Source organism: Mustela lutreola, chromosome 12, assembly GCF_030435805.1.
Source record: "Mustela lutreola isolate mMusLut2 chromosome 12, mMusLut2.pri, whole genome shotgun sequence".
Classification (NCBI taxonomy): Eukaryota; Metazoa; Chordata; class Mammalia; order Carnivora; family Mustelidae; genus Mustela; species Mustela lutreola.
In genome coordinates, this window is record NC_081301.1 from 48,015,054 (window position 1) to 48,038,015 (window position 22,962).

Sequence of the window (22,962 nt, forward strand, 5' to 3'; positions counted from 1 at the left end):
ATTAGATGAGGAATGAAGACATCTGAGTACAGGCCCTTAACTTCATTAACTCACTGTATGAGTTTTGGGCAAATCATTTAACCTCTCTCAGTTTACTCATCCAAAAGGGGTTTAACATTAGTGACTCAGTGATTTTTTTTTTTTTTTTTTTTTTAAAGTATGCTCCACATCCAGGGTGAGGCTTGAATTCATGACCCTGAGATCAAGACCTGGGTTGAGATCAGGAGTTGGATGCTTTACCAACTGAGCTACTCAGGCGCCCCAATGATTATTTTTAGTGTATAGAAATTGAGTTCCCCCTGACTGGATTACCTTTCCTACTTGACTATCTACCATGCATCACACTGTCTGCCAGGAACAGTTAACTCTACCTTTAGATCGTCATCAATTTCTCAGGGGAGCATTCCTCAACTTTCTCAAGTAAGTCTGTTCCCCGCCCCCTGCCCTCAGTACAGCACCATGAATCTCTCTTTCATAAGACCTGTCTCAGGTGTGATTAGACGTTTGTGTGATTCTTTGAATAATCTCTGTTTCCTGTCTAGCCTCTAAGCAACTTGGGGATATGGGTTTGTTGTTTCCTTGCTTCCCTTTTTCTCACGCACCCAATATATATGCTCAATAAACACTGAATAAATTATTGAATACAGTATGAACTCAGCTAGTTACTTAGCCTAAATGTAAACCTAAAACTTAAATAAAATTCATCAGTTTGCAAAAAGCTTGAGGATATTAGGAGAATATATGCTTCCTTCCATAATGGATTTGGCAGACTGGTAAGGAACTTTCTGAAACATTAAAATTTTTGAAAACAGAAGGCATAAAGAAATTAAGAAAGTCAGGGAAAACATAGAAAAAGAAATTTAAAATAAAATAGTGACATTGGCGAAAATCATAAAGTGTATATAGTCTACTCACATGTTTTGTACTGATGACCAGAGAAAAATTTATAGTAAATCATATTAGGTAGAACTTTATAATTTGTTTTGCTTTCAAAAGAATTACTAATTTTTAGAACAGACTAAGCCAAAAGAATCTAGAGAATATTCCTAAAAACTAAAAAAACCTGGATTGCTCATTTCTTTGAGAATGAAATTCTTCACTCATTGAAACATTTATTAAGTAAATTGCTTTATTATATTGTATGAAAAATACCATAAAGAATATATTATAAAGGACTAAGGTAGAGACGGGAGTAGTCTTTTCCTAAAAATAAAGGATGAATAACTATAGAAAACTTATACATTCTCATTATTTGATAACGTTAAGCCTTCACCTTTCTGGGAAAGCCATGTTCCAGTATGTTTGCCATAAAACCCATTTCTTTTTTTGAAATGAGATTCATTAACTTATTCTTGCAATTAAAAAGCAAAGTGTATGTGTAGAAAAGGAGTCTGGAGGTATATGTGACAAAATATTAATAATTCTGGGTGGCAGGAAATGGGTCACTGAAGTTTAATCTTCACATGTTTCTTTATATTTTAAATGCCCTAAAGTATAAAAAGATGTGGTTCAGAAAACCTGGCTGACTTTTGAGGACTCTAATATTTTTAAAGAACTATAGTTTCCCATCCAATAACATCAAAGACAAAAGCAAGGTGTGTAGACAGCCAGATCATCAGTTTATACCGATTAACTGGTAGAAACTTAGGCACAGCATCTGGAAGTCTTCGACGGCAGGTCAGCTGCGGACCCTGTGGCCGAGCCACTCACCCCGCTCAGGCTAGCCATCGCGGCCTTGGTTGCCCAACGTTTCTTCTGTCTCTCATTTTTTTTTTTTTTTAATTTACAAATAATTTTAGACTTACAAAAAATTACAAAAATGGTGTATGGTTCACGTGTGCCCTTCACCCAGCTTATGCTAATAGCCTCTTACATAACCATAGTTCATTATCATTTCATAAAATGTCATAAAAATTCGTATGTGAGATATAACTTCATAGAACCTCCTCTTTATTTTCATTGAAGTATAATTAACATCCAGTGTTACATTAGTTTTAGGTGTATAACCTAGTTTGATTCATCAGTTCCATATATTACTCATTGCTTGCCACAGTAAGCTGAGCCACCATCTGTCACTGTACGACATTCTCAGAGTATTACTGACTCTACTCCCTATGCGGTACTTTCCCTCTCCATGCCTTACTCATTTATAACTGGAAGGTTTTACCTTTTTTTTTTTTTTTTTTAAAGATTTTATTTATTTATTTGACAGAGATCACAAGAAGGCAGAGAGGCAGGCAGAGAGAAGCAGGGTCCCTGTGGAGCAGAGAGCCTGATGCGGGGCTCGATCCCAGGACCCCGAGATCATGACCTGAGCCGAAGGCAGAGGCTTTAACCCACTGAGCCACCCAGGCACCCCAAGTTTTTACCTCTTAATCCCTTTTATCTATTTAGTGTGTCCCCCAAATACCTCCCCACTGGCAACCATAAGTTGGTGCTCTGTATTTAAGTCTTTTATTTTTTATATTCCATATATAAATGAAATCGTATGGCATTTGTCTTCTCTATCTGACTTATTCCACTTGGTATAATACCCTCTAGGTCCATCCATGTTCTTGTAAGTGGCAAAATCTCTCTCTTTCTTTTTTTTATGCCCAAGTAACATTCCACTGTGTGTGTATCTTGAACACATAAACACATCTACTTTACCCATTCATTCATCTATTGATGATACTGGGGTTGCTTCCTTATCTTGGTTATTGTAACTCATGCTGTAGTGCTCGCTTCGGCAGCACATATACTAAAATTGGAATGTAACTCATGCTGCAGTAAACATAGGGGTGCATTTATCTTTTCCAATTAGTGTTTTTGTTTTCTTTGGATAAATAAGCAGTCGTGGAATTACTGGAGGATATGATACTGCTTTTATTTTTTTTTAAGCTAACACTGTAATTACCCATCTTATTAAGCAGTAATTTCTCAGAAGAAAAGATCTAAGACAAAATCTTAGGTATATTTGAAGCATTCACACATACAGTGCACTCGTGTCTATTCAACCTGAGGGTCTCTATAAGACTGCTCAACCCATTCCCAATTAGTATTTGAATGTGAACTTTCCTAGTAACTGTGAGTTCACTGGTATGGTAGTTCTATTTTTAATTTTTTGGATGAACTTCGATACTGTTTTCCACAGGGGCTGTACCTTTACCTGCCCACCCCAGTGTATGGGGTTTCTTTTGCTTCCCATCCTTACCAGCATGTGTGTTTTGGGGTTGGGGTTTTTGTTTTGTTTTTTGTTTTTTTTGTTTGTTTGTTTTTTTTTTGGATACCAGCTATTCTGACAGGTGTGAGGTTATATCTCATTATGATTTTGATTTGCATTTCCCTGATGATAAGTGAGGTTGAGCATCTTTCCATGTGTCTGTATGCCACCTGTATGTCTTTGGAAAAATGGCTGTGCAGGTCCTCTGCCCATTTTTTTAATAAGAGAGTTAAGCAACTGTCTGGTATTGAGTTGTAGAAGTTCTCCATATATTTTGGACTTTAACCCTTTGTCAGATATTTTGTTTTCAAATATCATCTCCCATTCTGTAGGTTGCCTTTCATTTTGTTGATAGTTCCCTTTGCTGTGCAAAAGCTTTTTATTTTGTTGTACTCCCAAATAAGTTTGCTTTCATTTCCCTTGTCTGAGGAGACATCTATAATATGTTGCTAAGGGTGATGTCCAGATGACTGCTTATGTTTTCTTGCAGGAGTTTTATGGTTTGGGGGTTCACATTTAGGTCTCTAATCCATTTTGCGTTTAATTTTGTGTGGGTTTTAAGAAAGGGGTCCAATTTCATTCTTTTGGAAGCAGCTTCCCAGGTTTTTTTGGTTTTTGTTTTTTGCACCATTTATTAAAAAGGCTGTCTTTTCCCCACTCTAAATTCTTGCCTTTGTGATAAACTGACTGTATGGGCACGGTTTATTTCTGGGTTCCCTATCCTGTTCCATCAATCTGTGTATCCATTTTACCATCCTTGGATTACTATGGCTTTGTCATGTATCTTGAAACTGGAATTGTGATACCTCTGGCTATGTTCTTCTTTCTCAAGATTTATCTATTCAAGGTCTTTCATGGTTCTAAACAAATTTTAGGATTATTCTTTTTCTATGAAAAGTGCTATTGGCATTTTTGTGGGGATTGCACTGAATCTAGTTTGCTTTGGGTAGTATGGACATTTTAATGATAGTCTTCCCATTTGTGAGCATGGTATATCTTCCTATTTGTGTCTTCAGTTTCTTTCTTCAAAGTCTTATAGCTTTCAGAGTATAGGTCTTTCATCTCACTAGTTAAGTTTATTCCTAGGTATTTTATTCTTTTTGTGCATGTATAAATGGTTAGTAGCATATAGAAGAAACGTAACAAAATTCTGTTAATTTTGTGTCCTATAAATTTACTAAACTTATTTATCAGTTCTAATAGTATTTTGGTGGAGTCTATAGGGTTTTCTGTATGTGGTGTAGCATGTCATCTGCAAATATTGTTAGGTTAACTTCTTCTTTGCCAATTTGGAAGCTGCTCTTTTTTTTTTTTTAAGATTTTATTTATTTATTTGACAGAGATCACAAGTAGGTAAAGAGGCAGGTAGAGAGAGAGAGAGGGGAGGAAGCAGGCTCCCTGCCGAGCAGAGAGCCAGTTGTGGGACTTAATCCCAGGACCCCAAGATCATGACCTGAGCCAAAGGCAGAGGCTTAATCCACTGAGCCACCCAGGCACCCTGAAAACTGCTCTTTCTTGTGTGATTGCTGCAGCCAGGACTTCCAGTACTCTGTCGAGTTAAAGTGGTGAGAGCGGACATCCTTGTCTTGTTCCTGATCTTAGAGAAAAACCCATGTTTCTTAAGCACTGAGTATGTTAGCTGTGAGTTTTTCATATATGGCCTTTATTATGTTGAGGTATGTTCCCTTTGAACCCATTTCATTAGTAGAGTTTTTAACATGAATGAATGCTGTATTTTGTCAAAAGCTTTTTCTACATCTATTGAAATGGTCCTATAGGTTTTATGTTTCCTTTTGTCCGTGTGATATATCACATTGACTCATTTGCAAATATTTAATCACCCTTGCATCACTGGAATAAATCTCACTTGTTTGTGGTGAATGATCTTTTTAATGTATTGTTGTGTACAGTTTGCTAATATTTTGTTGAGGGTTTTTGCACTATGTTCATCATACTGGGGTGTAGGGTTTTGTTTTTGTTTTAGTTTAACAGTGTCTTTGGTTTTGAAATCAGGGAAATGATGGCCTTATAGAATGAATTTGGAATTTCCCTTCCTATTCTGTTTTTTGGAATAATTCTTTAAATGTTTGGTAGAATTCACCTGTGAGGCTATTATGGTCCCAGACTGTTGTTTGTTGGGAGTTTTAGATTACAGATTCAATTTCTTTACTAGTGACTGGTCTGGTCAAATTTTCTATTTCTTCCTGAATCACTTTTTTTTTTTTTTTTTTTTAAGATTTTATTTGACAGAGAGAGAGACACAGAGAGGGAACACACACAGGAGGAGTGGGAGAGGGAGGCTTCCTGCTTAGCAGGGAGCCTGATGCGGGGCTCGATCCCAGGACCCCAGGATCATCTGAGCCAAAAGCAGATGCTTAATGAGTTAGACACCCAGGGATGCCTCCACTTTTGGGAGATGTATATTAGGATTATCTGTTTCTTCTAGGTTGTCCAATTTGTCGGCATATAATTTTTCATCATATTCTCTTATAATCCTTTGTATTTCTCTGCTATCATTTCTTCATTTTTAATTTTATTTTAGTTCTCTTTTTTCTGATGAGTCTGGCTAAAGAATTACCAATTTTGGTTATTTCAAAGGACCAGTTCTTGGTTTCATTGATCTGGGTTTTTTTGTTTTTATTTTTTTAGTTTTTCAATTAATTTTACTATAGTCTTTATTATTTCCTTCCTTCTACTTTCTGCGAACTTTGGGCTTTGTTCTTTTTCCAGCTCCTTGAGGTATAAGTTTAGATTGTTTGAGAGTCATATTGTTTGTTGAGATAGGCCTGTATTGCTATAAACTTCCTTCTTAGGACTGCTTTTGCCACATCCCAAAGATTCTCACTGCAATTTTTCCATTTTCATTTGTCTCCATGTATATTTTTAAATTTTCTTTGATTTCTTTGTTTAATAGCATTTCATTGTTTAATAGCATGTTGTTTAGCCTTCATGTATTTGTATCCTTTCAAGAGTTTTTCTTATAATTGATTTCTAGTTTTATATTGTCATGGTTGAAAAATGCTTGATAGGACTTCAGTCTCTTTAAAAAAAATTTTGAGACTTGTGTTATGGCCTAACGTTTGATGTATCCTGGAGAATGTTCTGTGTGCATTTTAAAAGAATGCATATTGAGGTTTTTTGGTTGGGTTTTTTGTTTTTTTTTTAATGGAATGTTCTGTATATATCTGTTAGGGCCCTCTGGTCTAATTATGGCACTCCCTTCTGGCCTGCAAAGTTTCTGCTGAAAAAATCAGCTGATAGCCATAGGGGATTTCCCTGTGGGTAATGGTTTTTTCTCTTGCTGCTTTGAAAACTCTCTCTGTATCACTTCTTCTTGCCATTTTATTTATTATGTGTCTTGCTATGGACCTCCTTAGATTTATCTTGTTAGGAGCTCTTTGTGCTTCCTGAAATGTGATGGATAGATCTTTTCTTTCCCAGAGTAGGGAAGTTTTCAGTTATTTCTTCAAATAAGTTATCTACTCCCTTCTCTCTCTTTCTCTTCTGGGATCCCTATAATGTGAACGTTGTTACTCATTACAGAGTTGTTGAGTTCCCTTTACTGAACTCTTTTCTTAATTTTTTTGTTTTTGCTGTTCACTTTGATTACTTTCCATTACCCTGTCTTCCAGATTGTTGATCTGTTCTTCTGCATCCTCTGATCTGCTCTTGATTCCTTCCAGTGTATTTATTTCATTTTTTGACTTCTTCAGCTCTGTATTTTTTCTTTGTTGAAGTTCTGACTGAGATCATCCACTCTTTTTTCACATTCAGTGAGTATCTTTATGACCATTACTTGGAACTCTTTATCAGGCACATTGGTTGTTTATTTCATTTAGCTCTTCTACTGTAATTCTATTCTTTCATTTGGGCCATATTCCTCTGCCTCCTCATTTTGTCTAACTCTGTGTTTGTTTTTGTTTAGTAGGTGAGTTAGTTATGTCTCCTGGTCTTGAAAGTAGTGGCCTTATGTTGAAGGCGCCCTGTGGAGCCCTGTAGCACACCTTCCTCTTGATCTTCAAAATCAGGCACTTTGGGAATATCCACTGTGTGGGCTAAACATGCCCCACCGTTACGGCTGAACCACAGTTTCTTTCAGTTCAGCCAGTTGCCATGACCCACTTTGCCTGCTGTAGGCACACTGGGCAAGGTTTGGTCCTTACACTGTTGAGAAGGCTGTTTGAGGCCTCTGTGACTAGTTGGTGGGAAGACCAGCAGTCAGCCTAGGTGTCTGCAGTTAGCCTTGCTGCCACATCTTCTATTCCACCAAAGCAGAGGTTTTATTCCTTACACAGCCAGCTAAGAGCCTAGGCTGCTGAAACTGTGGGTGCACTGATTTGTGGGGCTTATTTCTTCCCTCCCCACGGAAGGAGTCATTTTGGAGTAGCTTTGTCCCTGCCAGGGCTTTCTGCAGGGTGTGGGAGGCACGAGCCCCTTTGAGGGTTGCCTGCTCAAGGGGGCAGGTTGAATGGGTCAGGTCAGTCACATGGTGCTAGCAAGATAGTGGTAGCACTGGCTCCCCTAAGTGACTAGCCATCTAGGCTGGGAGAGGGGAAGAGAAATGGCACCTGTCAGCACTTTTGTTCCCAGAGAAATCTGAAGATCCTTGCCTTTCCAGCACACAACCCAAGACTAGTCAATAAATTTTCTTTACATATACCCAGGCACTTTGCAAACTGCTGCTTCTGCACTGTGTCTCCGCCAAGTTACTTATTATGTTGGGTTCTTAAGTGAGGGGACTCAGTTTCCTATTGCCCTCTGGCTCTCCCGGCATTAAGCCTACTGATTCTTAACATTCCTGGAGTTAAGCTCCACTGATTTTTTTTTTTTTTTTTTTTTTTTTAACTATAGTGACACACAATGTTACATTAGTTTCAGGTGTACAACATAGCACTTCAACAACTCTGTTACAGAATGCTCATCACAAATGCAACTACCATCTCTTACCATACAACACTGACAATGCTATTGATTAGATTCCCTATCTTTTACCTTTTAGCCTTGTGACTCACTGATTCCATATTTGGAAGCTTTTATCTCCCACTCCCCTTCACCCATTTTGCCCAAGCCCCCCAACCCCTCCTCTGTAGCAACCATTAGTTCTCTGTGTTTATGGATCTGTTTCTCCTTTTTTTTCTTTTGTTTTTTAGATTCCATATATAAATGAAACCATATGGCATTTGTCTTTCTGTATCTTATTTCACTTAGCATAATATCCTCTAGGTCCCACCATGTTCTTGCAAATGATAACATCTCCTTTTTTATGGCTAATATTCCGTTATATATATTTATGTGTGTGTGTGGTACGTGTGTACACACCACATCTAATCCATTCAACTATTGATGGACACTTGGGTTGCTTCCATATCTTGGCTATTGTAAATCATGTATCTTCTTGAATTAATGGTTTTGTTTTCTTTAGGTAAAAACTGTTTTGGAATTACTGGATCATATGGGAGATAGATATGTGTGTGTGTGTGTGTGTATTTTTTTTTTTTTTTTGAGTAGGATATATGTTTGTTTTAATTTTTCAGTGTAACAGTATTCATTATTTTTGCACCACACCCATTGCTCCATGCAGTCCCTCCCCAATACATTTTTAAACCTCCTTACTGGTTTTTTTTTTTAATTTCTTTTCAGCCTAACAGTATTCATTGTTTTTTTGCACCACACCCAGTGCTCCATGCAATATGTGACCGCCCTAATACCTACCACCTGGTTCTCCCAACCTCCCACCCCCTCCTTACTGTTCTCCACAGTGACTGCACCCATTTACATTCCTATCAACACTAGAAGCTAGAGGGTTTCCTTTTCTCCATATCCTTGCCAACACTTGTTTGACAAGTGTGAGGTGGTATCTCATTGTGATTTTGATTTGCATTTCTGAGATGATTAGTGGTGTTGAACATCTTATGCCTTCTTCAGAGAAATGTATGTTCATGTCATCTGTACATTTTCCAATTAAATTGTGGTTTTGGTATTGTATAAGTTCTTCATATATTTTGAATATTAACGCTTTATAAGATAAATAATTTGCAAGTATCTTCAACTCAGTAGGTTGCATTTTTGTTGTGTTGGTTTCCTTCATTGTGCAAAATTTTATTTTGGTGTAGTCCCAATAGTTTAATATTGCTTCCGTTTCCCTTTCCTGAGGAGAGCTGTCCATAAATATGTTGTTAAGGGAAATATTCAAGAGTGTGCTGCCTGTTTTCTTCTAGGAATTTTATGGTTTCAGATTTAGGTCTTTAATCCATTGAGCTTATTTTTGTGTATGATATAAGGAGTCTAGTTTTTCTTTTGAATGTGGCTATTCAGTTTTCCCAGTATCATTTATTGAAGAGACTATCTTTCCCCCATTGTATATTCTTACCTTCTTTGTTATGACAAGATATATAGGTATGGGTTTATTTTTTGGCTCCTTATCCCATTCCATTAATCTATATGTCTTTTTTTTTTTTTTTTTAAGATTTTATTTGTTTATTTGACAGACAGAAATCACAAGTAGACAGATAGGCAGGCAGGCAGAGAGAGAGAGAGGGAAGCAGGCTCCTTGCTGAGCAGAGAGCCCAATGTGGGACTCGATCCCAGGATTCTGGGATCATGACCTGAGCCGAAGGCAGCGGCTTAACCCACTGAGCCACCCAGGTGCCCCCCCCCTTTTTTTAAAGTAGGCTCCATGTCCATTGTGGAGCCCAGGGCGGGGCTTGAACTCACATCCCTGAGATCAAGACCCAAGTGGAGATCAAGATTTGTATGCTTAACCAACTGAGCCACCCAGGCACCCCCAGGTCTTTTGTGATTCTGTACCAACTTTAGGATTATTTGTTCTAATTTTATGGAAAATGCTATTGGTATTTTGATACGGATTGTACTGAATCTATAGTTTGCTTTGGGTAATATGGACATTTTAGTGATGTTCTTCCAATTCATGGGCATGGTGTATCTTTCCATTAGTGTCGCTTCAGTTTCTTTCATCAGTGTCTTAGAGTTTTCAGAGTATAGGTCTTTCACCGTCTAGGTTAAGTTTATTCTTAAGTATTTTATTCTTTTTGGTGCAATTGTTAATGGGATTGTTGTTTTCTTAATTTCTCCACTGCTTTGCTATTAGTGTATAGGAATGCAGCTGATTTCTAGATGTTAGTTTTGTATCCTGCAACTTTACTGCATTTGTACTAAGAGGGTTTTTTTTTTTTTTTTTTTGTGACATCTTTAGGATTTTTTACATATAGTGTCATGTCATGTGCAGTAAGTTTAACTTCTTCCTTGCCAATCTGGATGCCTCTTCCTTTCTTATCTGATTGCTGGAGCTAGAACTTTTTAGCACTGAGTATGGTGTTAGCTTAGGCTTTTTATATATACCCTTTATTATGTTGAGGAATGGTTCCTCTAAACCCACTTGGTTGAGTTTTTATCATGAGTAGATACTGAATTTTATCAAATGCTTTTTCTTCATTTACGGATCATGGATTTTATCCTTTGTTTTGTTGATGATGGTATATCACACTGATTTGCAAATATTGAATCACCCTTGCATCCCCATAATCAATCCCACTTAATCATGGGAAAGATTATTGAATAAGTGTTTGCTGATTTGTTGAATATTTTTGCATCTATGTTCATTATGGATGATAGCCTATATTTTGGGGGGTGGGGGTAGTGTTTTTGACTGGTTTTGATTATCAGGGTAACACTGGCCTTATAGAATATATTTGGAAGCTTCCGTTCCTCTTCTATTTATTGGAATAAATTGCCATGAATAGGTATAAACTTCAATGTTTGTTAGAATTCACCTATAAATCCATCTGGTCCTGGACTTTTGTTGGGATTTTTTAAATTATCAGTTCAACTTTGTTACTAAGTATTAGTCTATTCAGATTTTTTTAAGTTGCCCAATTTGTTGGCATATCAATTTTCACAAGTCTTACAATCTTTTGTATTTATATATAGCAGTTATTATTTCTGCTGCTTTGATTCTGATTTTATTTTGGTCCTCTCCTTTTTTCTTGATGAGGGTGGCTAAAGTTTCATTAATTTTATCTTTTCAAAGAACCAGCTCTTGGTTTCACTGGTCTTTTCTTTTTTTCTTAGTCTCTATTTCCTTCCTTCTACTAACCTTGTATCCTGCTGATTTCTAAGGCTCCCAAAGATAAGCCCTACTGGTTTTCAAAGCCAGATGTTATAGAAACTCCTGTTCCCAGTGCAGATTCCCCAATGCCAGGCGTCTCTGGTGTGGGGTGTGTTTCCCTGGCTTCCCTCCCTTTTGTGGTTAGTCTGACCAGGGCACCAACCACAACTCCACACCTCCTACCCTTTTCCATGTGACATTCTCTCTGCAGCTAGCTGTGGAAGGTCTGGTGTGTCTTCAGGTTGTTTTCAGAGTTGTATAGATGTACCTGTATATCTGTTATCTTGGGGTGTCCAGGGGATGAGGTGAGCTCAGGATCCTCCTCCTCCTCCATCTTCCCCTGACTCTCTGAACCTCCGTATCTTTTTCTCTGACACCAGCCTCCCCCCTCAAAATGTTTTGGCTAACATTTCTCCCAGAGTTCCTCAGCATTCTTTAAATTTTCCTAGTGGGTAAGGAGGGAGAAGGAGCCCCCCAAGGCCAGTTACACTGAAAAACTGTAGAGGAAAACTAGTTTCTTTCCTGCAGAACTTTTCAGAATCTCTACTGTACTAATGTGTTTTGAAACTCTAAGAAGGAACTGTGCAGCATTTTTCAAATTCATTTGTCTCTTTGTGAGAAGGGGATATGTATTGGGGGATACCATTCTAAGAAACAAATTATTTCTCTGTAGGTATAACCAAGTATAAAATGGATATAAGTTCAAGTCACACTGCCTAACGGCCTTACCAGTTGACTCAGCTCTAGCTTTAGCTAAAGGATTCAGCATCTGTCAAAACCTTTATTATAAAATTCAAAATATCCTTGAGCTCTGTAGACATTTATATATACACATCCCCGTAGCAGTATGAGGGCAAACTTTCACAATTCCTTCTCTGTTCTTTAAACAGCATTTGCCATCTATCAGTCGCTGCCTTATTTTGAATCATTTGGCACTTACTCCACAAAGCTGCCCTTTGATTTATCAATCTATTTCCCATACGTGCTGAAAATATATCTCATGATGCTCTTTATAGGTAAGTGGCTTTTCTGTTTTGTTTTGTTTCTGCATTCTTCCTGTGCTTTCTGGTTTATGCTACTATCTACTTTAACAGAAAGGTCTGAACATGGGAGAAACAGCGGAGGACACCCAGCACGGTGAATTAGATCTTGTTAGTAAAGCACCTAGAAGTTATAATGCTTTTTGCAGGGTATCACAAGATCAAGTATGTCACTGTTTCATGTATAAAGAATAGGTTTACAAGCAGGTAAAGTACCTGTATTGTGTAGGAAATTTAGAAATATGACTGGATATAGGGATCTACAGAGAAAACCTAGATATCAAATTAAGCAGGCTGGGCCATTTCTGGTTTTTCCATTTATATCTATTTGTTTCCTGTTTGTTTGGTTTTTGTGCTAGCATTTCCCAGCAGGCACGTGGGAGTAGGTGCTAAAAACACAAGAAAAATGTGTGGAACAAAAACTTAAGAGTCAAGAAAATTTAATTGGCAAAGGACTTCTCTGATTACATCTCACTTTCTGCAGCTCTGACCTTCACAAGTCCCCATGGTAGTTGGTGTAGAGTCATCGTCAGACAGATAGGAACAATGCATCAGGAAGAAGACAGATGTGAAACTTCAGGGCTGGTAGAGAGCGCTGCCCTCCAGAAAGGGAAATGTTAATTCCTTGCCTTAAACAAAATAGGAGCGTAGAGGAGTTCGCTTTACTTCTCTTTCCTGGCCTCTTGTTTACATGGTCCTTTGAGTCTCCCATGCAAGTGTCTTGTCCTTAGACTCCAAGCAGCACTCTGACTATATTTTAAAACCATGGTTCTTTCCAGAGAAAGGGTTAATCAACCTGACTTACTCTTGCCACTTCCTTCCCTGTGTTAGGCATGTATTATACCTACAGTCATCTTTACTCAGAAAGAAGAGACGTCCTCGGAGTCTTTCCCTTTAAGAAAAAGAAAATGTGAAGCACCGCATTCCGATGAGATTCGAGAGAAGGAAGGACAGCCTTGTGGACTCAGCTGCAACGAACAACACAGGAAGCAGCCTGCTGGAAAAATACCTGCTACTGGACACGGCTCCGCGACGACCGCCTTCTCCTTGAGGCAGATCGCAGCATTCTTATCCTCGTATGTCTTCAAAACGCATGTTCCACACAACCTACTTTACCAAAGCTGTGGATTTTATACAAGTAACTTTACATTGATTCTTTTCCTGTAAGGCAAATGAGAAATAGATTCACTGGAATGGATTCAATGAAATTGAGAAACCAAAGTTGTTAGCCGGGATTTTAACTGTTTACATCTTTTGCTTTACACTTTGGAGTTTGCAAATAGTAACTCCATGGGAGGGCAACAATGTGAAATATGTTCCACAGTTGTCTAGAATAACATTTTATAGACAGATGTCACCCTCACCAGGGCTCACCCCCATTTTACACATTAGACATGCTGAGAAAATTCTACATTTTCCAAGCCCTGAGAAAGTATTCATTAATATTTGGACTTTGATGCCTTAAAAGAGGAGACTGATGAAAACAGAAATGGATCTTTGGTAAATATACAAATATTTATTTGATCCATATTCCTTTTCTGGGGCGGAGGTTGAAATCAGGCCATGTTACTTACCTTACAGGGAGACAAAAGGTAAAAGTCTAGAGTAAATTATTTTAAAGGAGAGAAAGCAGTTAACTAGTGATGTTTCAGATTACTATTGAATTATCGTTGCTAATTACTATGTCACATAAGTCACAGAGTTTTGAAAACTGACTAATATCATTTCTTTTTTTTTTAAGATTTATTTATTTATTTATTTGACAGAGAGAAATTACAAGTACACTGAGAGGCAGGCAGAGAGAGAGAGAGAAGGAAGCAGGCTCCCTGCTGAGCAGAGAGCCCGATGCGGGACTCGATCCCAGGACCCTGAGATCATGACCTGAGCCGAAGGCAGCAGCTTAACCCACTGAGCCACCCAGGCGCCCCTAATATCACTTCTGTATCATCAGTATACATTCACTTTTCTTGAAAGGAGTCTAGAATCCTATTATCCAATAGTTACATAAAAAGGTTACTAAATATTTTATGACATAAAAACCAGGCAGTAAAATATAGTCACAAAAAAATTGGTAACTAGGTAAAGATAACAGATATCTTTGTAAATTTAGTATCCTCTTTGGGATTTTAAAATACTTAAAATTACCCTTCTAAAAAGCTACATTTTGAGGTACCTGGGGGCTTCAGTCAGTTAAGCATCCGATGGCTCAGGTTGTGGTTTCAAAGTTTTGCGGTCAGTCTGCACATGGGGCTCTGTACTTGGCGGGGAGTTTGCTTCTCTCTTTCTCTCCCCCCACCTCTAAAAAAATAAATAGGGGTGCCTGGGTAGCTCAGTTGGTTAAGCACCTTTGGCTCAGGTCCTGATCTCAGGGTCCTGGGATCGAGCCCCGTATTGGGCTCCCTGCTCAGTAGGAAGTCTACTAGTTCCTCTCCCTCTACCCCTCCCCCTTTCAAATAGATCTTTAAAAACAAAATGTTTTTAAAGCACCTGGGTGGCTCAGTGGGTTAAGCCTCTGCCTTCAGCTCAGGTCGTGATCCCAGGATGCTGGGATCAAGCCCCGCATCGGGCTCTCTGCTCATCAGGGAGCCTGCTTCCTCCTCTCTCTGCCTACCTGTGATCTCTGTCAAATAAATAAATAAAATCTTTAACAACAAAAAAAAGATTTTTAAAAAGCTTACTTTTCAAAATTAAAAAATACTGGAAGTTTTGGTGTACAGAGAGAACAAAATCCATTTGCAAACTTTAGGTGACTCAGTCAAGCTTCCTCTCAGTCAGTATGGCTATGTAGATTGATGAAGCATTACGTGCATCACTAAAGTTGCAGAGTAAGAATTAGAGAAACTGTTTCGCACTGGACTATTATAAGAAATTAAAATCTTGTTATTTAATTTTTAAACCACATTACCTTAAGAGCCTGCCTAGTTCTCAAACTAGAATAAAAAGCACAGTTTATAATTATGGATTGAAAATCAGGTCTCTGCAACAATTGTAACAAAGCTCTGTGATTCCTTTGGTAAAACACAGTCACAACTTATTATTGTGGGTGGCTTCCTGTATTCTTAATTGAAAGAAAAATTTCACTAGAGGTTAGTGGACATAAGGATGTCATTTCTCTTCCACTCAAGTTCATGTTCCCCAGGTTAAGAAACTTAGACAAGTAAACATCTACCTAGTTAACTGGTATTACCCAGATTGCAAAGTTGATTTTTTGGGCTGATTTCTTATACTGTATGTCCATCAAATCTCTATTTCATTTTGTTCAGTATTGTCAAAGGCTTGGTTTCTCAAATATAATAAATATAGATGAAATAGCAAACTGTTAGATATTGTAGAAGCATAACACATAACTTTTAAAATGATCTTTCTTAGGGCACCTCGATGGCTTGGACGGTTAAATGTCTGACTTGATTTCAGCTCAGGGTCGTGAGATTGGGTCCTGTGCTGGGTGTGGAGCTACTTAAGATTCTTTCTCCTTCCCCAAGCCCTTTTCTCTCTCCCTCTCTATAAAACAAACAAACAAACAAACAAAACCAACTTTCTTGGGACCTTTCAATGCCAAGTGCCATTGCCTCAAGTTCCTAGTAACCCAAGCTAAGGTGTAGTATCAACATCAGCAGTGCCTCTGGGACTTAAAAGGGTAGGGTAGTTGGGGGTAAAACTGCTCTGAATGAAAACTACTTTGAAGAATTTCCTTACTCAGCCTACTCTGCCTAAAAAATACAACACACAGACACTGTAGTCAAAGTCCCTGGGCTTTTATGTTACCAAAATAGTTGAATGAAAAGCAGTAACACTTCTGCCAAAAGTATCCATTCAATATTAATGTGTTTTCTTTCCCTCCAGTATGCTCTTCAAGAATCACACAGTTGGGGCACCTGGGTGGCTCATTGGGTTAAAGCCTCTCTCTGCCTTGGGCTCAGGTCATGATTCCAGGGTCCTGGGATGGAGCCCCACATCGGGCTCTCTGCTCAGCAGGGAGCCTGCTTCCCCCTCTCTCTCTGCCTGCCTCTCTGCCTACTTGGGATCTCTCTCTCTCTCTGTGTCAAATAAGTAAATAAAATCTTTAAAAAAAAAAACAAAACAAAAAGAATCACACAGTTATCCTGGTCTTATGTTTTTGTTCAGTAAACAGATTAACGTTAGAATGAGTTGATTCTTAGTTGCTGCCTAAGTGTCTACCTTTGTTCAAGAAACACCTTGTGGGACGACTGATGCACTGAAGGCACAAAATTACCAAACTTGACTAGGCTTCCTGCAAACACACTTGTTAACCAAAGAATGTACCACAACTCAACTGAAGCCCTCTCCCCCGCCCCCAACAAAAACCATTTTGTTTTATTATTCTGCTTACCTTGAGCAAGTTGTCACCTATAAGACTTTGTGTTTCTTTCAAGAGATAATGTAGCTGTAATATCAGTATCCGAAATATTTCCACAGAGAATCTTACATTTATTGATGTACAAAGAAAACAGTTACATTTTATTGTGCTAAAGTATCAATGATTTAAAATGAAAATATGCTACAAATGATTTCTCCTTTCCCCCACATCTTCCTCTCATTGGCTTATTTTTCCTTTGTAAACATTTTTGCCCCCTTGTTAATTTTTACTTTCTACTTCCAGGTCTAATTGCTACGTTACCTTTCCATATGGCGCTCTTGCCAAGTATATTCCAGGGAGCAGCAGTCCTAGGACAGGGTGCCACCTAGGACCCAGACTCTTGGGCTCCACTGGGACCCAGGAACCTACATGTTGTCAGGCTCCTCAAATGCCCCTCCTACATACTACAGTTTAAGTATCTCAGCTTTGGACAGAAATCTGCTAATAACTTATATAAAAGCCCCCATACAATGTAGTTTTCTCTGTTTTCAGAACTGAGATGATGGCATTTATGTTTGGTTTTTAAAGATGTTAAAGAGGGATTTATCTTTGCTAAGGGTAGCTAGAGTTTAAAACCTCAAGTAAAGGTAACCATCAATTCCATATTGCAAATCAACTAGTGAGAACTTGCCTTAATTCACCAAATAAACGTAGGCGTCCACTGCGTACTTACTTTGTGGTACCCCGCTGAGCCACGGGGTCCTGTGAGCGAGAACGTGGGCCTGGGTCGAAGTAAGAGCAGTGGGTTTGATATGAAATCCAGCTCCAATGTTTACTAAATGAATGAGCCCTTCACTGTCCCCAGGCTGTTGTAAAGAATAAATGCAGTGCGGTGAACTAAAACTCTCTAAATGATAAACAGCTACACAGAAGCAGGAAATTTGTAACACGTTTCCTGGATGCATTAAAATTATCTGGTGGTTTACTAATTTATATTTTCTGAATATAAATTCTGTGAGGACAGGAATATCATGCCTTGTTCACTCCGGGCACATGGTACACACTCGTAATTGTGCAGCTCTGACTTTATAGATTACTACCAGTACCTCCAGAAAAAGTCCTGTTTTAAGAAATCTATCAGATAGCGGTGCCTGGGTGGCTCAGTTGGTTGGGCCTCTGCCTTCCGCTCAAGTCATGATCCCAGGGTCCTGGGATTGAGCCCCACGTCGGGCTCTCTGCTCAGTGGGGAGCCTGCTTCCTCCCTTCTCTCTCTGTCTGCCTCTCTGCCTACTTGTGATCTCTGTCAAATAAATAAATAAATAAAACATTTAAAAAATATATCAGATTGACTAGGTGATATCTCCATTGTATTTGATAACTCTCAAAGGGCAGTTCATATTTATAAGACACAAAAGGACTTTTTTGTCTTGTTTTGTTTTTTAGCTTCTCTAAGTATCCTTTCCTAATGTGCTACTTGCTTTTAGAATGTTTTAAGAACTGGTTAAATTTCCACCAAGTCCTAACATACAGATCGCCAAGCGTTAGAACTATTTTCAGCGAAACATACAAAGGTGATAACATTTCTATTACATTTTAGAATTTATAAACCATATTTCTGTATCCTGTATCCTTTCTCTTTTATCCTTGTGAGTTAACTTATTCTTTGTATCCAAGAAACAAAACGAAAATCAGGGAGTCATCCCTGTCATTTTTACTTGGTTTCACATCCAATAATTTAGCCAGAAATTATTTCACAAGTTCCTTCTGTTTGACAAGAACCAAACGATCTAAGTGGCAATTTTAAAGAATTCCATACTGTTTATGAAGATTAACACATTCCATGCACACTCACAACTTCATAATTACTATATATATCATACATTTTTAAAAAATGAGGCTCAAGAGTTTAGCATCAATATAAAGCATTTCCTTCCAGGAAATATAAAAGCATATTACATCATCTAGGACCAGAGTGATGATGATACACATTTATACATAAAGATGACAGCATGAGATGTTTTTCTGCGATGGTAGGATGGATGAGAATTGTTCTGGCCACATTCGGTCCCCTGGTTTCATCCAAAATGCCTGCCACTGGGAACAGGCGTGTTGGGGCATCTCACTCAGACTCACCCAGAGGCCTCGCCTCCAGCTCTGGCTTTAGTGAAGGCCCCATCCTCCTAAGCCCAAGATCTGATCTCCCTTCGAAAACAGCAATTTATGAAAATGTTTACGAAAAGTTTAAAACTGCTTATTTTCAAAATGACTAAGTTATTCTGAGATAGTAGTCGCATCCCTAACAAAGTCTTACTCCTTTTATAATTACAATATCACTATCTTTGGTTAAAATCATTTCGAGTAAACTTCTGACAGTTACCTTCAAAAAAGGTCATTAGCAGCCTTGTAGTTAGTTACCATGGAGTCATTACATGACAAAACACAAAGATAATTTTAGGCCCTTGCACGGATCCCAACCCAACATCTGCTCCGAATACACACTTTGCAAATCAAGAGTCAGAGTGTTCTGAGATACATAATAAGGCTTTAACCCCACATGTTCATTTGTTAGTATATCCCAGCATGCTCTTTGTCTTGGCAACTTGTGATTTCAAAATCCAATGAAAGATGACTTGGGAAAAGGAAGTGTTTCCATACATAGTTTGGAACATCTGGTCTAAAAAGGCAGAGACTTCTGAGGAAATAACTTAATTCTGACCTGAAGTCATACAGGGAATCAGAGAAAGAGTGTTATTATTCCAGATTTTAGATTTTAGAAACTTCAGGTTTTGAAATTTATTTTTATTTATTTTTTTTTTTTTTGAGAGAGAGAGTTCGAGCGAGCAGGAGAGGGACAGAGGGAGAGGAAAAAAAAATCTCAAGTAGCTGAAAGCCCTGTGTGGAGCCCTGCTTGGAGTTTGATCTCACGACCCTGAGATCATGACCTGAGTCAAAATCCAGAGTCAGTCTCTTAACCAACTGAGCCACCAGGCACCCCTAGCACCTTGTATTTTTGACTCTTCAGACACGACCACGAAGAGGAAAATCCTACAAATCTCAAGCTCAAGATCCCCAAAAACAAAAACAGGAGGGTGGGGGGGTTGGTAGGTAGGGAAGAAGGGATACAGATAGATTTTATTTCCTCCATTTTGTACTCTTCTGTCTTCTTGTCAAGCGCAGGAGCAGGGACAAAGTTTGAGAAGAAACCAGGCTGAGGAGAAAAAGGCAGGCTGGGTTTAGAAGCGGGGCCTGATCCTTCATCCCTTCCTCCAGCACTGGCAAGCTCTGCCCACCGACCCAGGGCGGAAGCGCAGACAGGCTCCTCAGTGCCCACTTCCCCTTTGCTGCTCTTCTCTACCACACATGTCTGCTGGCCCAGGGATTTAAGTCCTTCAACTGGCAAAGACGTGTTCCTTAATACTACAACTCCTCAACTTCCCAGTTCCAGCAGCTTATTAACATGAGGCAGTGTCCTTTTCTGATTTGGGGTTTCGTAGTTGACATACGACATTCTATTACTTTCAGGGGGTCAATACAGGCGTTTGACAATCCTATACATTACGCAATGGAGACCATGGTTAAGTGTAGCCACCATCCGTTACCACCATTATTTCGATATTATTGACTCTATTCCCTGTGCTTCAGGGTTCTTTCTTTTGTCTGATGACAGCAACCTATGTGACGCATGCGTGAGGCTTCCTCCTTAATAGGAGTTTTCATCTGAAAATGGGCACTAAATGCCCGGATACAGCAAAAAGGGCACTGGACCTGGGGCTTTAAGGCTTTGGCATTCTATGTAGCTCTGCCTCTTATTAGATGTATTTTCTCCACTTTAAAATAGAAATGCTTCTTCTTGTTGTAGGAGTGAAGTAAGATAATACAAGTGAAAGTTCTGGTGAACTTACCGTCTGGCACCTAACGATAAATGTGAGATGAATTTCAATCACTGTTTGGTGGGAAGTAAAACAAAGCACATGCAGTGGGAAGGAACGAGAAGCTGGCTGCTCCCAGAACATGTTGGGCTGCTTCCCTCAAATTCATTTCCCTCTAGCCCGGCCTCTGAGGAGGTAATAAAAATGAAATGTTGGCCCTGCAGGTGACTCCCTGAGAGCTCACCCTCCCTTCCCTTTCCTGTGAGCATCTCGGCATCGTATTGAAGTTCAGCAAAAGAAAAAACGGAGTGTGCACTACACAGTGAACCAAAAATATCTGAAACCTGGAATCATAAATCCATATATTTGGAAAATAAATCGAGGAGAGCTATTTTTAACCTAAGTCACCAGTGGGTTCACTTAGTGACAACATGAATGTATGTGTCACACGGGAATAATACTGAAGGTTCTATGGTGCTTTTAAGGACCAGGCACCGCTATGGCCTGGAAGACACAAAGGTATATTATTCCAGTGGCACAACCTTTCTTCCCAGAGACCCTATATATACACAGAGCCCTGGTAGTACGTTCCTATGCCTGGTTTTTAAAGCCCGCCCTGATGAATGCCTGCGAGAAGGAAAAACAAGCAGCAAACAGATCGAATGCTGGCTGATGCTCCACCTTTGAGTAAACTGCTATCCCCGAGGACACTGTCACAGACTTCATTTACTTGTCATTAGGCCAGCAGTCACCCTGCTTGAGACAGAGATGTGTGCTTAAAATAAAACACATTGTTCTTTTAAGGAGGTATCCGCCCAGCTTTCCATCATCTTCCTTCTGGAGGAAAACCAGTTCAGGTAGGACCGAGGACCGGTCAATTAGATTATCCCAACTCCCAAGGCCCACATAGCTGTGCAGGGACTCTCACACGATCCATGCTGGACCGCAGTCCTCTCCAGGTTGCTTCTGCCATACCCATAAGCAAAGACGCCACTCCTTCCCTGGGAGGTGGCTGGTCGCCATCCTACCAACTACAAGGAGTGATCCTGTCTATACCCCTAATGGCACCGACTCACTGGATGCAGCTGCCTGACCTGTTCAGATCTACTCTTGAACTTTTTGGCTTATGGCCCAATATACTCTTCCTTGGTTGGAGCTATTTTGAATTGGGGAACTTTCAATTGCTTTCAAGAGGCCCAGGCATAAGCAAATTACAGCCACCCCTAATGAATCGGATTTGGCTAATGTTCAACACATAGCATACTTATTGTTTAAATGTGGACAGCAGTTCCACGACAGTGCTTTATCCATAAAAGTAAGAAAACACTGAGTCAGAGAATGTCCTCTAGAAACTTCACGGGAAATCAATCATGATGCCACTGTCACCACTATAGTTTCACTTTGCCAGCAAAACCTTCCCCATGCCTTAAGACAAAGAAGAAATATGCACGAAATTCACAAGATTATTTTACTAGAATTTAGGGGGAGTAGATAATGTAGTCAAGTTTTCACAAAGAAAATCTTCAGGTTGAACTCCAGCCAAATAAAAGAAAATTCAAGTTCTGGTTTCGTTCCCAGCTGGCCTGGGCATTGAAGCAATGCCCCCTTTTCTTGGCATGTACCTGTCAAAGGGTCAGTTTTGTGTCCACCTTTTCGTGCCTCTTGACCCTCTGCATCATGACTCGGCGATCCCAGGCATGAATTCTGAAAACCTTCTTCCATTTCTATGGTTTTCCTCACCCAGCTAAGGAGGCTGCTGGCTACCCACGAAACTTCACCAACCATAGGCTCTGGTCCACACAGCTTTCTTCTTAAACTCTGGGAGAACTCTCAAGGACAGCAGGGTGGCTAAGGGGACAAAAAAAAAGCAAAGTGAACTGTTGCATTTGGTGAAACTGCACTTGAAAAGGTCATTTAGATGGAAAACGTGTCAGAACAGAACTTGACTTTTTCTTACTTGGCTCATCTTAAAGACTGAGAACTCCCATCAAGCCTTAGGCAGAATTTGAATAGTAGAACACGATTAATAAAATCTGGGGGAAAGGGTTTCTTTGTTGTTAAATTATTCTGCAACCAGTTAATAGGAAATTCTGCAGAGTTTAACAAAAACTGACTTCTGGGATGCTGGTACTTTCTTTATCTGGGTGATGATTACATAGGTGTGTTCCCTTTTTAAAAAAAAGCTACTTAATCTGTGTATTTTTTTCTACATGAATGTGATTTTTCCATTAGGAGTTGGTTAAAAGGTAAAAAACAAAAATAAAAAACTGATCCTGCAATGAAGGTAGGTCCTTGCGGCTCAGCGGAGCGGGCATGACTGTGCTAATCTGTATTCAACTATGTGCTTTCAAGTCCGCACCTTTTCTTATTCATCACGGGTCCCTCAGGGATCAATTTAAGGTAGGCCA

At 39.2% G+C, this 22,962-nt stretch overlaps 2 protein-coding genes across 4 annotated transcripts in view; one reads left to right on the forward strand and one right to left on the reverse strand.

Annotated features, from left to right (window-relative positions):
* HACD4 (3-hydroxyacyl-CoA dehydratase 4) overlaps nucleotides 1-18,023 on the forward strand; it is a 43,816-nt gene extending 25,793 nt beyond the window's left edge. The window contains exons 7-8 of one of the 2 annotated variants that reach the window (XM_059143297.1): nucleotides 12,218-12,343; nucleotides 13,199-18,023. In XM_059143297.1, coding sequence (XP_058999280.1) covers nucleotides 12,218-12,343; nucleotides 13,199-13,281 — 209 coding nt within the window. In that variant the 3' untranslated portion in view covers nucleotides 13,282-18,023. The remainder of the gene's footprint in view (nucleotides 1-12,217; nucleotides 12,344-13,198) is intronic. The other variant, XM_059143299.1, reaches the window with a different exon arrangement.
* Nucleotides 18,024-22,008: 3,985 nt separating this feature from the next.
* Nucleotides 22,009-22,962, reverse strand: part of FOCAD (focadhesin) — a 314,072-nt gene continuing 313,118 nt past the window's right edge. For both annotated transcript variants that reach the window (XM_059143295.1, XM_059143296.1), the window contains one exon: nucleotides 22,009-22,402. In XM_059143295.1, the coding sequence (XP_058999278.1) occupies nucleotides 22,329-22,402 (74 nt within the window). In that variant the 3' untranslated portion in view covers nucleotides 22,009-22,328. The remainder of the gene's footprint in view (nucleotides 22,403-22,962) is intronic.